At 45.8% G+C, this 17,601-nt stretch overlaps 1 protein-coding gene across 1 annotated transcript in view; it reads left to right on the plus strand.

Moving 5' to 3' along the window:
• LOC115473714 (myosin light chain kinase, smooth muscle-like) overlaps positions 1-17,601 on the plus strand; it is a 673,403-nt gene that overhangs the window by 301,277 nt on the left and 354,525 nt on the right. The window contains exon 12 of the mRNA XM_030208760.1: positions 15,982-16,134. Coding sequence (XP_030064620.1) covers positions 15,982-16,134 — 153 coding nt within the window. The remainder of the gene's footprint in view (positions 1-15,981; positions 16,135-17,601) is intronic.

The raw sequence follows: 17,601 nt of genomic DNA on the forward strand, positions 1-17,601 counted from the left end.
TTCTGTATCAAAATGGATGCTGCTGTTTTCAGTAGAGTAGATTAAGCAATCAAGAATAGAGAATTCATTTTCGTAGTGAGAGATGAAGTGGTAATTGCATTAAAGTTTATTTGTGACAGAGTAATTTAAGCAGTCTGGCATAGAGAGTTCGGTATTGTCCAATTCTGGTATGGGTTTTGTCGTCTGGTATTTAGGATGGATCATTGTGGTATGCCTTTTTGAGCAGGCTGGTTATATCTATTTAAATGTGTATTTAAATGTGCCAAGATATATCTACCACATGGATCTTTGGCTCCTGTAAGTACCTGTGTTGGAATGTATTGGCTACTCCAGCACTATGAGTGGTCCCTAAAGCATAAATCACTTCCTTAACTTCCGGTGCTCTTTAATATATATATGACATCTTTTTGCCATGGTTTTTCCTCTGAGTGTTAAATTCTTTCCATACGCTGCCTGATGGCATAATTAAACTCTGGAATTCGTTGTCGGAGAACGTGGTGAAGGCAGTTAGCTTAGCAGAGTTTAAAAAGGGGTTAGATGGTTTCCTAAAGGACAAGTCCATAAACCACTACTGAATGGACTTGGGAAAAATCCACAATTCCAGGAATAACATGTATAGAATGTTTGTACGTTTGGGAAGCTCGCCGGGTGCCCTTGACCTGGATTGGCCGCTGTCGTGGACAGGATGCTGGGCTCGATGGACCCTTGGTCTTTCCCAGTGTGGCATTACTTATATACTTATGTACTTAAGATTCACTACAGTTGTCATTATCATTAATTTCATCTTGTATAAGACCAAGTTACTCTGGTTAGACAGAGTAGGGTATAACATCCCTAAAGAATTGTCCTTTTTTTTTTTTTTGTTACATTTGTACCCTGCGCTTTCCACTCATGGCAGGCTCAATGTGGCTTACATATTGCATACAGGTACTTATTTGTACCTGGGGCAACGGAGGGTTAAGTGACTTGCCCAGAGTCACAAGGAGCTGCCTGTGCCTGAAGCAGGAATCGAACTCAGTTCCTCAGTTCCCCAGGACCAAAGTCCACTACCCTAACCACTAGGCCACTCCTCCACTAATGGCCTTACTTTAGGAGTCAAAAACACTTCTAAGATTCTTGGGGTAACGGTAGCTACCTCTCTTTCTTTGAAGCCTCATATTGGTGCAATTAATAAAGCTGATTTTTTTTTTTTATTACATAGTCATGGTCTCAGAAAGATCCATTCTCTTTTTGATGAAAAACATTTCTCAGTTCTAGTTCAGGTGATGTTCTTGTCAAATCGGATTATTGTAATGGACTTTGTCTTCTTTTCAACAAATTTGGTTACCGGATTACAAGTGATAAAGGATACTGCAGCCAGGCCAGGATGATTTTGAGACGTAAGAAATTTGAACGTGTTATGCACACCCTTTTAAAGCTTCATTGGTTTTCCTGCTTGAACATAGAGCTGGTTGACAGCACTTCAATAGGGCAGACTACGTTCAGTGTTCTATTTTGGTGCATTTGTTTCTGGAAAGAACCTTTTAATCAAAGTGAGATATTTGGAATTGACACCTGAGGAAGGCCTTATGGCCAAAACACGGCTCGTGTTGAGTCCTTGATACCTACGTTAAATTGTTGCACCACACCATTGGATTTGGGACTTTTTGTCACCTTTGCTGTTTGGGTTTATGAAATGTTCAGGGGTGTATGTCCAGAATATTTATTTCCTCTGTTTTCCTTTCTATTATCTCCTTCCTGGTCATGAGCTGTAGAATTTCATTTTACTTATTTTCCATCTTTTGTTAAAGTCAAATATTTAAAAAAATCCATCTCTTCTTCATTTCCTTATCAGGCAGTTTCAACATGGTCTCTTTGCCTATTAGGATAAGTACAGCCCCTTCCTATTTGTCTTTTCTGCTTAAGTACTGTGTGGAGGAGTAGCCTAGTGGTTAGGGCAGTGGACTTTGATCCTGGGGAACTGAGTTCAATTCCCACTGCAGCTCCTTGTGACTCTGAACAAGTCACTTAACCCTCCATTGCCCGTGGTACGAAATAAGTACCTGAATATATGTAAACCACTTTGAATGTAGTTACAAAAACCTCAGAAAGGCTGTATATCAAGTTCCATTTCCCTTCCCTTCCTAAGCAATTGAAGACTTACGTGTTTAAACATTTTCTTTATTAGATTCTGTATTTACATGTTAAGGTTTCATATTTGGAATCTGTACTTTTTTTGTTATCCGCTTTGAATGTGTATATGGGAGTTGGGGGATTATAAGCACCATTACCTACACTTTCAATTTTATGTCTTTCTGCTCTGATAAATGTGTTTCTTGGATGCAAGCTATGTGGACACTGTGTTTTTGCAAGGCTTGTAAAATCTTAGTTTATTTTATGGGGAAATTAATCCCAGCCACATTCCAACAACATATTTTTAAAGGTGTAGACATCGTAACCACAAAAGAACACTGATCATTATAAAGATAAACCAGTGCAAAGGACCCCTGGTGTCCAGCCCTCACTACAGTGTCAAGTGCGATAGCATTTCATTGAACATTGAGCACTCTAAGGGCTAGATGCATCAACCAAATGTTAAAAAATCTAAATCGTAAAAGTGCTTAACGAATTTGAAACAACGAAGAATGCACAAAAAAAAAACAGCTCAGAAATGTTCGGTGCGGTATTGAAAAGTACAATGTATCAAGCGTACGTTATCCCCGTCATTAATTTGCTCCTTAAGCATGCGCAGAGCAGCCACAAACGTATTAAACCTACGTAGGTTGCTTACGTGAGATTGGGGCGTGCAAGGGGGGGGATCCCGACCTGCAAGCCTTTTAGCTGTCTGATCTAGCAGAAGAGTGCAGTTGAAGATAACTCTAAAAAGAAGGACCCTTGTAAATCCCCTTTTGTAACAAAAGACCTCTTTGCAGTTTGTTTACAGTACTGGGAAAATTGCCTTTAGGGGATAGAGTGTTAATTTTCAAAGCTGTTGGAGAAGGGGAGAGACAGGATTTTTAAGCTGCAGGGAGAAGCAGTATGTTTTGTTTTGTAATGATGCAGGGGAAAGTGGAGAGCCACGTGTTTGTGTTTGTATCTCACTTTTCTTTTTAAACATGCTGGCTTGGATTTTTATGGTGCAGGGGGCCTTAACGACAGGTCTGAGCACACGTAAAATTTCTGACGGTAAATGATTCGGTGCAATCATCGGTATGGTTAGTGCATTCCGAATTGTCCACATTTCAATGGTAGTTTCTCCTTTGCATTCCGTTTTCGTTAGCTGCTTGCTTCGTAGGAAAAAGGCCTTTAATGTATGCAACGGTTAGGAATTTCCTTCGTTAAAGGGTTGTTAGAGGGTCGTTAAGGTTTAGTGCATCTAGCCCTAAGTTCCTATCGTTTCCCCAAACTTGAAAACTATCTTTCCCTCCATTCCACCCCCCTCCCCATCATCTTCCCATTCCAGTATTAAACCACCACCCTCAACTCTCCCTTTCATCCCACTCAATTAAGTAACCTTTAACTCAACACCCATCCCTTTAATACAGAGCTCCGTTTCAAATCTTTCATCAGGAGCCCCAGTGTTAAAGAGCTGGAAGCAAGCTGCAAGTCGAGAGTCAGGCACTTTCTAGAGGTCGCCATTTTGAAAAGTGTCTGACTCCTGTTGCAGCTTGTTTCCAGCTCTTTAATACAGGGTTGCTGATGAAGGTTTCGAAACTGAGCTCTGTGGAGTCAGTGGTTGGAGACCCTTGCTATCTGTGTTTTATGAACTACTGCTCGGGTTTCATATAAGTGTTATCTTTGAAAGACTGTGATTGATTCAGCAATGACTTCCGTGACATAAATCTTAGTAACGGAGTCTTTCTGTTTTATTGGGACCCCAGACGTGATTGATAGTAGTGAATGTACACACTTTTTAGCAAATTAGTTTTGCACAAATAGCACTTTCACAGGGATTTTGGTTTACTCGGGGATGTATCTGGGCACCAAATGTAGAGCCCATATGGTAGGCTCATAGTTCTTGTTGCCTTAGAAGCCTTAGGTGCGGTAGCACCACGGCTTAGATAACTGAGAGTAACCATTATATTCACAAAACATTCTCTATGTTGAAAGTGTTACATCCTCTAGTGCATGGGATTTTTCTTGTCCTTTAAAGGAGCTAGATCTTGTAATTACCTTTTTCAAAATCCCCCTCTCAAAGCCGGCTATGTTGGGGGCATTCCGTGGGTGGAGTCAGCACCTGGCCGCTTAAGTACTGATATTCAGGCCTTAAGTGGCCAAGTTTATCACATCAATAGGACTGTGTAAAAGTCCGTTCTATCTTTATGCCACCCCATGGCCACTTAAGTCTGAATACCAACTTAAGCGGGTACGTGTCAGCCGGCTCAAAATAACAAGATATTCACAACCGAAGCCCAGACAGGGCCCTGCTTTGATTATCTGGGAATAAATCCGTTGGTGGTGAGCAAAACACTCACCACTAACAGCTGAATATCAGGCCCACCTTTTTGTTTTCATATTCTTCTTCTGCGTATAAGCTGCCAAGAAAGCCATTTTAAGGGCATAATTAATCATTGTTCCCCCTAAGCTGAGCTGGAGTCTTCCAACTGCACTGCTACCAGTAGGGGGTGGTGCTTCAATATTATATTTTCAATTGCTAGGGAGAGGTAGACTCCCTGGAGTCCTGCAGAGTAGATAATGACAAGGGAATGAACAGTAAACCATAGTAAATCCACGGTAAAAAAAAAAAAAATTACCTCATTTTACCACTGGTGTGGGAGCAAAACTGTTTACCGCCCCATGGGAGCGCTAAAAAGTGTTGCTCCTGTGGTAAAGAAAAAAAAAAACCATTACCGCGGGTCTGGCATTTCCTTCTTCCCTCCCTCCCTACCCTGTTGCATCAATTCATATCATGTCTTCATGCTTCCTGCCTATTGAGCTGTGGAGAAGATCCTCCATAGGCCTGCTCCAGGGCCTTTCCTCCTCTTTCGGCTCCTGTCTTCTGATGTAACTTTTGTTTTGTGAAACAGGAAGTTACATCAGAATGTGGGAACTGGCAGAGGTGGGGAGGCCCCAGAGCAGCCCTATAGGGGATCTTCTTCGTAGCAAAAATAAAAAGCCGGACCCTTGCAGGGGAAGGAGGGCTGGACCGAAGGGGACAGAAGTAGCGCTGGAGTGAGGGAGGGCTGGATTGAAAGGGACAGAGGCAGTGCTGGAGTGAGGAACGGAAGGCTGGAGCTGAAGGGAACAGACAGCGCTAGAGGGAACAGAAGGCTGGAGGGAAGGCTGGAGCTGAAGGGGACAGGCAGTGTTGGAGAGAGGGAGGGCTGGAGCTGAAGGGAACAGAGGCAGCATGGGAGCTGAAGGGGACAGGCAACTCTGAAGGGAGCAAGAGAGGGCTGGAGCTGAAAGGGACAGGCAGTGCTGGAGAGAGGGAAGAAGGGAGGGCTGGAGCTGAAGGGGACAGGCAGTGCTGGAGGGAGGGGGCTGGACTGATGGGACAGAGGCCGCGCTGGAGGGAGGAAAGGAGAACTGGAGCTGACGGTAACAGGCAGTGCTGGAGGGAAGGAGCAAGGGCTGCCTGGAGCTGAAGGGAATAGAAGCAGAGCTGGTGGGAGGGAGGTGACGGGGACAGGCACTGCTGGAGGAAGGGAGGGCTGGAACTGAAGTGGACAGGCAACACTGGAGGGAGGGAGGAAGGGAGGGCTGGAGCTGAAGGGGACAGAGGCAGCACTAGAGAAAGAGAGACCTGGACTGAAGGGGACAGAGGCCGACTAGAGGGAGGGATGGTGGGGGGGGGGGGGGGGACAGAGACAGGACTGGAGTTGAAGGGGACAAGCAGTGCTGGAGAGAGGGAGAAAGGGAGGGCTGGAGCTGAAGGGAATAGAAGCAGAGCTGGTGGGAGGGAGGTGACGGGGACAGGCACTGCTGGAGGAAGGGAGGGCTGGAACTGAAGGGACTTATAGAATATGCTTAAACGGAAATGTTTTCTGTACAGATTTTTTAGTTGCCATATATAGAATCCCCCTCCCCCAATGTGTATAGAGATAGATCCATTACCTTTTTCAAATGTAGATGGGGAGCCTTCCAGGGACAGGAAAATGCCCAGTGTACCTGAATGTAACTCATCTTGAGCTACTTCTGAAAAAGGTGTGAACAAAATTCAAATAAATAAATAATTGTCCATTCAACAGAATACACAGCAATTTTAAAGAATCATAAAAACATCAAGCACAAAACCATAACCAGCCAACCATACAGTATGGTCAGAAGAACAAAGAGACTGGGAAAGAGTCTCTTGTCAATTTTGGACTAGAACCCTACGGGGTCCTTTTACTAAGGTGCGCTAACAGATTTAACATACACCAATGATTGGTATGCACTAAATAAGATACCCATAAATATGATGGGCTTCTTATTATTTAGAGCACGCTAAATCCATTAGCGCCCCTTAGTAAAAGGACCCCTAAGTTTCTGGAAAAACCTCATCCCCCAGATTCTATAAAGGTTGCCAAAAATTGCGCACACAAATTTAATCATGGCACTGATTTCCACACACAATTTAATAGAGTAATAAGCCAATTAGTGCCAGTAATTGGCTTTTTAACAAGTAATTATTGGCACTAATTAGATTTAATTGGGACTAACACACGTAAATTTAGATGTGGGATCTGTGCCTAAAATTTATGCATGGCCTGAAAAAGGGAACACTGAAAGGGGAGGGTCATGGGCATTTTGGGGTGGAATGGGGGCTTGGTTTTGAGTTGTGTGTGTAATTATAACATATGAATGCTCTGTGTGTAAATTTAGGCATGGGCACCACATTTTCATTTATTTATATTTTGCTCACACCTTTTTCAGTAGTAGCTCAATGTGAGTTACATTCAGGTACTCTGGATATTTCTCTGTCCCAGGAGGGCTCACAATCTAAGTTTGTACCTGAGACAATGGAGGGTTAAGTGACTTGCCCAAGATCACAAGGAGCAGCAACGGGACTTGAACTGGCCACCTCTGGATTGCAAGACTGGTGCTCTAACCACTAGGCCTCTCCTCCATTCAACATTCCATGTAGAATCTCAAACAGTAGCAACATTCCATGTTCCACTGCACTAACCACTAGGCCACTCCTCCACTATAGCAACATTCCGTATAGAATCTCAAATAGTAGCAACATTCCATGTTCTACTGCAGTAACCACTAGGCTACTCCTCCACTAGCAACGTTCCATTTAGAAGCCTGCCCTTGCAGATCAGCAATGCGGCCGCGCAGGCTTCTGTTTCTGTGAGTCTGACGTCCTGCACGTATGTGCAGGACGTCAGACTCACAGAAACAGAAGCCTGTGCGGCTGCGTTGCTGATCTGCAAGGGCAGGCTTTTTCATGGTATGTTGCTAGTGGAATAGCAACATTCCATGTAGAATCTCAAATAGTAGTAGCAACAGAATCTCAAATAATTTATTTGGATTTTGCTCACACCTTTTTCAGTAGTAGCTCAAAGTGAGTTACATTCAGGTATAGTGGATGTTTTTCTCTCCCAGGAGGGCTCACAATGTAAGTTTGTACCTGAGGCAATGGTGGGGTAAGTGACTTGCCCAAGATCACAAGGAGCAGCAGTGGGATTTGAACCAGCCATCTCTGGATTGCAAGAGTGGTGCTCTAACCACTAGGCCACTCCTCCACTCCACCCCACATTGATGCAAATGGCAGCTCCTAAATCTATGTGTCACGTCTCCATTTATTCACTATTCTATAAACTGTGCTGAGCTTAAGATGCAGTTTATAGAATACCCCTAATGCGGGTTTTATTGGTTCTGATTTTTTAGGCGCCAAATGTAGAATTTAGCCCCGTTTGAGTTTCTAGCTCTCACATAGCTATACCTGTCTTGAAAATTTGATTGTTATAGGCAGAGACAAAGCAATATTAAAAAAAAATTGCAAGTAAGGCTATGTTATTGGATCCATACTGTAGCTGTTTTGCAGATAGCATGGTAAGTGCTGGTACTTCTTTTCATCCTTGAGGGCACTGTTTTGTTTGAGAGCTTGAACTGAAGACTGGTGGCATCAGGAAAAATCCACATTCATCTCTCAGTGACAGCGAGAAACTTGTCTGGTCACATCCAAATAAAGGAAAAACTTGCTTTTCTGACCCTGCAGTATTCAGCACTACCAGACAGACTTGGCAAGGCTGTCCTGTGGCAAGAAAAGCAGGCTTTAGAGATGTGTATGCTCTCTGTATCCTGCCAACTTATTTACCTGACAATAAAGCATAGGCCGGGATACAATGAGCAAAGACAGTTTACTAGCACAAGTGGAATTTGGCATATATGAATATATGTGTCATTCTTTTAATCATTTACATATGTATTCAGCAAGTGAATGTTAACACGCACGTTATAGAATTACACCCATAAAGCTTTTAATAGCATTTCCAAAGAAAAGATGTTTGCATTCCTTATGCTGTGCTATGCACTGTTGTTTGAATATTTTTACTGCTGCAATTGTCTGCTGCCCATGTTTGACTTATTTTTGCTGTACACTGCCTTGGGTGAATTTCTTCAAAAAGTCCATAAATCCTAATAAACAAACAAACAAGACATCAATATTACTGGCATTAAAAGAACAATTTTATTAAGGGGGTGCTGACATTTACACACTCAGTGGCGTTCCTAGGGGCGCTGACACCCGGGGCGGATCGCCGGTGCAGCGTCCCCCCCTGTGCAGCGCGACCCCCCCGGCGAAGGGACACCTCCCACCCTGGTGAAAGAACCCCCCCCCCCGGGTGCACGCTGCTGGGGGGGTGCCGCGCACCGGTCAGCGTCATTCGTTTCCATGCTCCCTCTGCCCCCTTCCTGTTCCGGGGCAGAGGGAGCATGGAAACGAACGACGCTGACCGGCACGCAGCACCCCCCCCCCCCCCCCCCCAGCGGCGTGCACCCGGGGCGGACCGCCCCCACCGCTCCCCCCCCCCTTGGTACGCCACTGTACACACTGAATACACGTGTAAATGACTAGAGTAATGGCATATATTGCCATTACTCTAGTCATGTACATCAGGGGCGTAGCCAGACTTCGGCGGGAGGGAGGTCCAGAGCCCAAGATGAGGGGGCACATTTTAGCCCCTCTCCCGCGCCGCTGACCCCCCCCACCACCACCATTGCCAACTTTGCCCCCCCCCCCCCCCCCCCGACGACGACCCTCTCGACCCCCCCCCTCGTGGCGCCAACCCGTCGTCGCCTACCTTTGCTGGCAAGGGACCCCAACCCCTGCCAGCCGAGGTCCTCTTCTTCTCGCAAAAGGCTTCCTTCTGTTTCTGACGTAACCACCACAAGTGTAACAGGTAGGAGTGATGGGGCCTGGGCCCACCTGCCTGAGGTGCACTGCACCCACTAGAAACTGCTCCAGGGACCTGCATACTACTGTCAGGGAGCTGGGTATGACATCTGAGGCTGGCATAGAGGCTGGCATAAAATGTTTTTATATATTTTTATTTTGGGTTGGAGGGGGTTGGTGACCACTGGGGGAGTAATTATTTCTAGAAAAAAAATTCATCTTTACTTATCTTTTGACTGGTCTTGATATCTTATCAGGCTAGATATGGGGGCTTCATACCGACACGTGTTTCGCTTGTTCAGCTTTTTCAAGGTATGGAGAAGACTAGATCAGTAAAATATCAGAAAAAAAAAACCAGTAGAACCATCTCATCATCTAATATTCACTGTATGAGAATTGATAACGATGTACCGCCATTAAACGGAGTACCGCCTCTGATGGTCTGAAGATACTATATATGTGTGAACAATTATAATAACTATAATAGTAATCAAAAATATATATAGCAGTGTGTGATAAGTTAACCACTGGGGGAGCCCTTACCACCACCTGTTTAGGACATGGTAAGGGCTCCCGCACTAACCCTGCGGTAACTAGGCAGATCGCAGCATTGCTCGATTACTGACAGGTGAGCCCCCGGTGCTAACCCCCTCCCAAAAAAATTCTGATGCAACGGAAAAGGTAGACTGCCGCAATTTTATTTATTTACTAGTGAAAAAAGGCCCGTTTCTGACACAAATGAAACGGGCGCTAGCAAGGTTTTCCTCAGAGTGTGTATGTTTGAAAGAGTGTATGTGAAAGTGACTGTGTGTGAGAGAGAGAGAGTAAATGTGCGAGTGTGTGTGTGTGAGAGAGAGAGAGAGAGTGAGTCTGGGTGCGAGTGTGTCTGTGAGAGAGAGAGTGTGTGTGTGAGAATGAGTGTGTGTGCAAGTGCGTATGTGAGACACAGTGTAAGAGAGAGAGAGTGTGTGTTTCACACAGATACAGTGTGTGCGAGAGAGAGTGTGTGTGTGAGACACAGACTCTCTTTGAGACTGAGTGTATGAGACCAAGAGAGTGTGTGAGTGAGTGTGACACATAGAGAGTGAATGTGATACAATGTGAGACATAGAGTGTGTGAGAGACAGTGTGTGAGAGTGACAGAGAGAAAGACATTGACTGTGAGAGAGAGAGTGTGTGTGTGTGACAGAGATACCTCCTCCCCCCCTCTGGTGTCAGGTCCCCCCTCCCTCCCTCTCTCTGGTGTCAGGCCCCCCCTCTCTCTCTGGTGTCTGAGCGTTACTGTGCAGGACGCTGAGCTCTGGCTGTGCTTCAAGGAACTGACCAATCCTATTTAATAGAATGCACCTCCAACATTCTGAAGCCGAGAAACCTCGTGTGGTTGGTCACTTCTGCATGTGACGAACCCGGAAGTACGTGATGTCAATTCAGAAGATGGATACAGAGAGCAGGAATGCCTCAGCCATGCAGTCAGCTTCAGAATGTTGGAGGTGCGTTTTATTATATAGGATTTGTTGCATTTGTATCCCACATTTTCCCACCTATTTGCAGGCGCAACGTGGCTTACATAATGCCGGAGTAACGGTCGCCACTTCCGGATCTGAGAAATACAGATTGGTATAGCATGTACATTATAAAGTATAGCATTATTATTCATTGGTGATAGCATAAATTACAAGGTGGTATTGCATTAGAGTTCATAAATGATAGAATAAAGTAAAGGGTGGTTAGATAGTCAAATATAGAAAGTTCATTTACGGTATGGACAACAGGTGGTGGTGCATAGTACGTTACACGTGTCCGAATTGTGAGGTAGTCCAGTGTAGGGGAGTTCGGTTTTATTTTGTTTTGTTGATATTTCGTTGTCCGGTATTTAAGATGAGCCATTGTGGTATGCCTTTTTGAACAGGTTGGTTTTCAGTAGTTTTTTTGAAGATTGTTAGCTCGTGCATTGTTTTTATAACATTAGGCAGTGCGTTCCATAGTTGCACGCCTATGTATGAGAAGCTGGATGCGTAGATTGATTTATGCTTAAAGTCCTTTGCAACTAGGGTAATGGAGGTTCAAAAATAAAAGGGCCCCGAAATGTACTATACCCATTTCTTAATGTGTTTTATTAAAAAAGCCCCTGAATTCACTCATCTAACAGAGCCGTCCCCCACCAAATGTTTAGGCTCTAGTCATGAGCCTGTTTTGCCTATGCCTCGGTCCTGCCCTGTATGCTGGGCATTTTAGAGGCTTTTCGGAGAAATGATGTGCATGACTTCATTCAGCTGAATATTTCTGCAGGACTTACACAGTTCTGTGGATATTGTCCAGGATTAGCTTCACAGAAGGCCTTTTCAGGATATTTAAGAAAATTTATAGTCCGCTTTTTTCTAATTAAAATAACAACAAGGCAGATTACAGTGTGCACATCAGAATACATTATAGAAATGACAGCATCTGCACTGTGCTGGTACGTCAGATGAGAACAGAAGTTGGCCAGCCACTTTTTTGTCATTATGGTTACCAAAATTAGGCCCTAAATCATAGCTATCATGATGTATTTATGTAGAGCAGTCTCAGCACACTATAACAAGTCTGGGAAACTTCAGAGTTTGCAGTACAGCAGTGGCCATAAAGTGTCAGTATCTTTCATGGTTGTTACCTGGGTCTCACCCATGCGCTAGCTCCAGTCCCGGGCCACAAAAAAAAAAAGACTTTACACAAACTTCATAGCCTTCGCTCACTCTCAGGCCACTCTTACCACACGCCTCATTTCAATCCACTTACAGTCGAGCTGGGGTAGGTCAATGGTCTGGATTAGTGATTCAGGGGTTTGGGAGACTCTTTTCCAGTTCTGGGTTCCACTTAGCTCTTCAGTCAAGGAACCACACGTCACTCCGAAGGGTTTAATAACAAAATTAACTTTTATCGCAGCCTCTGCAACAGGCAAACTAACTTAAACTCCAGCACAATTCAATCCCAGACTTCTGTTATTCCCAGAGGGAACATCTTTTCCACTATTCTTCTCAGGTATATTTACAGAGGCACTTTCTTTCAGGGGCTATATATTTATGTTTGTTACATTTGTACCCCGTGCTTTCCCACTCATGGCAGGCTCAATGCAGCTTACATGGGGCAATGGAGGGTTAAGTGACTTGCCCAGAGTCACAAGGAGCTGCCTGTGCCGGGAATCAAACTCAGTTCCTCAGGACCAAAGTCCACCACCCTAACCACTAGGCCACTCCTCCACAAGGCTCTTGTCCATGCCTATCCCAGAGAATATTGACCCAGTGACTGTGCTCCTCACTCTTACAGGTTCTGACCCTCCTGGTCTGACCTCCCTCCAAAGTGAACTTTGTGTTGGCTCATCCCTGTCCTGGGATGGGCACTCCCTGGTCCAGTCCCACGCTCCCAGGCTGGGTCTCTCCTCTGCCCACCAGTATCTCTCCTCTGTCACAGCTGTGGTTTGCTGAGCCAGAACTCTTCTTTACAGTCAAAGGTTTACTGCTCTTAAACGGGATCCCCCTTCTCCTTCGGGTCACTTAGCAGGGGGCTTGCAGGCCAGGGCTGCCAAGAGCGGGGGCAAAATTTCTCAAGGCCTGGCCTCTCAGCCCTAGCATGGCTCTCCTGCTCTTGTGTGTCACAGAGCAGAGTTATCACATTAACTCTGCTCTGCCGGCCACAGGTCCTTCTCTCTGCCACGTCCCGCCTCCTGTGTAAAGTATTTCCTGTTTGGACGCAGCCAAAGTTGCCAAGTGGGCGGTTTTACCGCCCAATTGGGCGGGTTTTCGCCAGCAGCGGCCGGAAAATTTCACCGGCCGTGGGATGCAGTTTTTTTGGGCGGTTTTACCGTCGCCGCTGTGCAAGTTCGGCGGTTTTTTCCGGGGCTTCTATTGGTCCAATTCGGTCCAATAGAAGCTTTTCCGGGGCTTCTATTGGTCCAAATTGGACCAATAGAAGCCTTTCAGGGGCGGGGTTGACGTCAGATATGAAGTAGGGGGCGGGGCTAGTGATGTGGGAGGCGGGGTTAGTGACGCGGGGCGGGGTTCGGTGACGCGGGAGGCGGGGATTGGCTACGGGCGGTTTTTGGGCGGGTTTACGTCTCGTTTGGGGCTGGGAAAAGGACCTGTGCAGAAGAGCAGAGCCAGCAGGAGAGAAGACAAGCAAGTATACAGACCCGGGGGGGGGGGGGGTTGCATGGGCCCAGGGGGGGCGTTTGCCTCGGACCTGGCTTTGTCTCTCGGTGGCCCTGATTACAGGCAACCAAAGACCCCTTTAAAGGGTAAACACTTCTCTTTATCTCCTTCTAACTCCACGTCCCCTGTCACTCTTCCTTTCAGTGCACGTTCTGCATTTTATTTCAAAGCTCCTCCCCTTGGGTTGGGCTTTCTCCCACCTGGGCACCTCCCATTCACTCCTCCCAGGGACTTACTCTCTTAGTAATCCCAGCCTAACAGGGGATTACATGTGCATTGAGCCAGGCCATAGAGTGCACATGTAGATTTAGACTGCGACTGTGGACTACTTAGGGCTGTGGGGCTCTGGCACCAGAATGGCCCACATCACAGGCAGGAGGACCAGTAATGAGGAGGGTGAAGAATGAGAGATGCTGAGGTGGACCGTGGTGCTGGGAAGGTAGACTGAACCAATGGAGTGCTATGGCAGCAGTGTGGACATGTATCGTAAAAAACTGATTGGTTTGAACTGGAGTCCCACCTACCCCATCCACTTCCTTTTTCCACTATCTGGACTTTTGAGAAGCAGATTTACTCAATTAAAATTGTCCTTGTCCTTAGTTAATCCCACCTATAATTGACCTTTGTCTAGTTCTTCCCAATCATTGTCTTGCTGATTTTGACCCAAAGTCTGTTTTTTTTTTTGTCTTTACATATTGACCACATTGTTGTGGCTAAAGTGATGAGGGCCATGAGGTAGGCTGGTGTGCCATAGGGGAGGTGCCAAATGCCCCACATAATACATGGGCCCTAGGTACCAAGAAGCCATTTTCTTGATTCTTGGAAACTAACTTATAAACAATTTTGGTTAGCTTGTCAGGGATCTATTTTTAAGGTAGATGTACTGAAACTTCTTTTTTTTTTTTTTAATGTGAACCCTCAGGCAAATTTCAGTTTTGGTCTCTGTAATAACGCAGTTGCCTTATTAGGTTTATTAATTGTGTTTGTCTATAATTAGGTTTGGTGCATAGAAAGCTAAGTCTTTCTCTGTAGGCTTACCCCTCTATCATCCTGCAGCAGACTTTTCAGATAGTGGAGTTGAGGAATACCCCTGTGGCCGGTGCACAAACAATAAAGTTAAGATCTTTGGCTAAAACTACTCAAATCTCTCAAAAACCTTCTCTCTCAATGAGGTGGCAGTAAGGGCTCCCGTGCTAACCCAGAAATGGGGGTGGGAACTACCACCGGGCTCCTGTGGTAGTCCAGCACAGGGGCGTAGCCATACTTTGGCAGGAGGGGGGTCCAGAGCCCGAGGTGAAGAGGTACATTTTAGCCCCTCCCCCCCAGCGCCACCAACCCCCCCCCTCCCGGCGCCATTGCTGACACCCCTCCGGCCATTGCCAACCCCCCCCCCCCCGCTGCCGCCACCACCACCAACAACAACTTTCACCCCCCTCCCGTCGCCGACCCCCCCCCTCCCGCCGCTAACCCTCCCCTGCCATCGCCATCGCCTACCTTTGCTGGCGGGGGCCCCAACCCCCGCCAGCCGAAGTCCTCTTCTTCCATCATTCTGTTTCTGAGTCTGACATGCTGCACGTTGTACGTGCAGGACGTCAGAGTCACAGAAACAGAACGAAGCCTTGCGATCTGCAGGACTTTGTTCTGTTTCTGTGAGTCTGACGTCCTGCACGTTGTATGTGCAGGACGTCAGACTCAGAAACAATGAAGGAAGAAGAGGACCTTGGCTGGCTGGGATTGGGGTCCCCCGTCAGCAAAGGTAGGCGACGGTGGGTTGGCGGTGGGAGGGGGGGTCGAGAGGGTCATCGGCAGAGGGGGTCCAGGGCCAAATCTATGGGGGCCCAGACCCCTGTGGCCCCACGTAGCTATGTCCCTGGTCCAGCAGTAGTTCCAGAATGGCGAGCGGTAAGCCTATGCTGGGCTTACCGCCTCTTAATAAAGGGCCCCAGAATACTGTAAGTTGCACGTGTCCCTGCTGCATTTAGGTGCCTATACTTAGCATCAGCTCAATGGCTCTGGTGTGACTCAGGTGCCTAAATGTTAGATGTGTCGATATTGGGTTACTCTAGTGTTTTGCAACGGAACATAGGTGTCCAGGTTCTGTTCTAGAATAGGCACAGACCATGCAGCCTCAGGGTTCCTAAATGGAGGCACCCATTTAGCGAATTGCTGCCATAATGAAAGGAAAATAGTATCCTGAAACATTTATCTCTAATAATCAGAAGTTAAGTGATAGAATGAGATCACTTCCATAACAAGCAGAGGCAATGGAGAGCTCAGATCGAAAACTAGGTCAACTTATTTGAGAAAGATCTTTAGAAAACCAAAACTTGTTTTGAAAGAAATTTGGAAAATATTGCTGTAGTGCTCGTAAATTAAGATGACATGAAACAGCAGAAGTTACACACCTACTTTTGGGTGTCACACCATTTGTGAAATAAGTTTAGTAGTCGTGTGAGAAAGAGCTAAGTCATTGTCGATTTCCCTTTCCCGCAGACCAGCCCATTCAGTATGCTCATGCCACATTTGAAGATGGGGTTGCCGAACTAACTGTCCAGGATGCCTTACCAGAGGACGATGGTGTCTACACCTGCATGGCGGAGAACGACAGAGGGAAAGCGTTGTGCAGCACCAGAGTCACTGTACAAGGTAAGATAACCTCAGAAGCAAGAAACGCCAAGCCTAGCTTTGTGTAAGTTGAAGTGAAAATAGAAATGGATCCTATCCCCTGTATATGATAAATAATTTACTTATGAAACTTATATCCCAACTATCCAATCCATCCAAGCAGGTTACAACGTAACATAAGACATAAGCATCGCCACACTGGGACAGACCAAATCTCCATCTAGCCCAGCACCCTGTCTCCGACAGTGGCCAATCCAGGTCACAATCAGCCGACAAGATCCACGGAGCAAAGCATTTTGTACTGCTTGTCCCAGGAATAGTGGATTTTTCCTACGTTCCTTTAATAACATTCTATGGCCTTTTCCTTCAGGAAGCTGTCCAAACCTTTCTTAAACTCTGCTAAGCTAACCGCCTTAACCACGTTCTCCGGCAACATCCATGCAGCAAAAACATCACATACAATAAAATATATAACAAAACTTCAATAAAACATAAAATAGTTAAAAACAAAGAATACATCCTAAAACCACACTATAACTAACATAAAATTCATAATCAGCAGAAAGCCTTCTGAAATAAATATAAGTATCCAGTCACTATATCTATGAGCTTGGCAGGTCCTGGTCCTATACATAAAACTGTTCTGAAGCCTGGGGCAATTTGAGTACAACCAGCATCCTGGATTAAACTGACGGTCAATCCCACTTCTTTTGCATGACTGAGCAGCTGATGAAATAACCCATCCAGTTTACCAGCTGCAGTATACATTGATGTCTCTGTCACTTGGTGACTATGAATTTCAGAGAAACAGCAAGTGTTACAATTATATAAATACTAGTAAAAAAAGCCCCGTTTCTGATGCAAATGAAACAGGGGCTAGCAATGTTTTCTTCTGTGTGCATGTGGGAGTGTGTGTGTCCCTGCCCTCTGGCCTCTCTCCCCTCCCCCCTCTGAGTCCTTCACTGTTACAGAGCCAGCGATTTGATTTCGTGCTCTGCTGTTTAACGGGGGCTAGCAATGTTTTCTTCTGTGTGCATGTGGGAGTGTGTGTGTCCCTGCCCTCTGGCCTCTCTCCCCTCCCCCCTCTGAGTCCTTCACTGTTACAGAGCCAGCGATTTGATTTCGTGCTCTGCTGTTTTCCTTCACTGACTGTGTTACAGAGAGGGCGGGGCAGACACTCATAGGGAAACCGGATATCTCGCCCCCTTCACACTTCCGGTTGGAGGTTGGTGTTGCTTTTTATATAGAGAGATAACTACCTCTATGAGCAGTGTGTTATAGGGTGCAGGGTGGGCACTGCAGAATAGTTGTCTGTATGTTGTAGGGGGGAATTTCTAATATGGTGCTTGGTACAATTCTAAAAAAAAGTACCTACTTTAAGCTTGTTTCATAAAAGCAACATAGGCACCTCTTTTCTCCTAAATATTCGATGAAAAATTGTGATGAGGTCTCTCATATAATTATAAGTCCAGCCACCATCAAAGCATT

The sequence above is a fragment of the Microcaecilia unicolor genome, chromosome 7, assembly GCF_901765095.1.
Source record: "Microcaecilia unicolor chromosome 7, aMicUni1.1, whole genome shotgun sequence".
Classification (NCBI taxonomy): domain Eukaryota; kingdom Metazoa; phylum Chordata; class Amphibia; order Gymnophiona; family Siphonopidae; genus Microcaecilia; species Microcaecilia unicolor.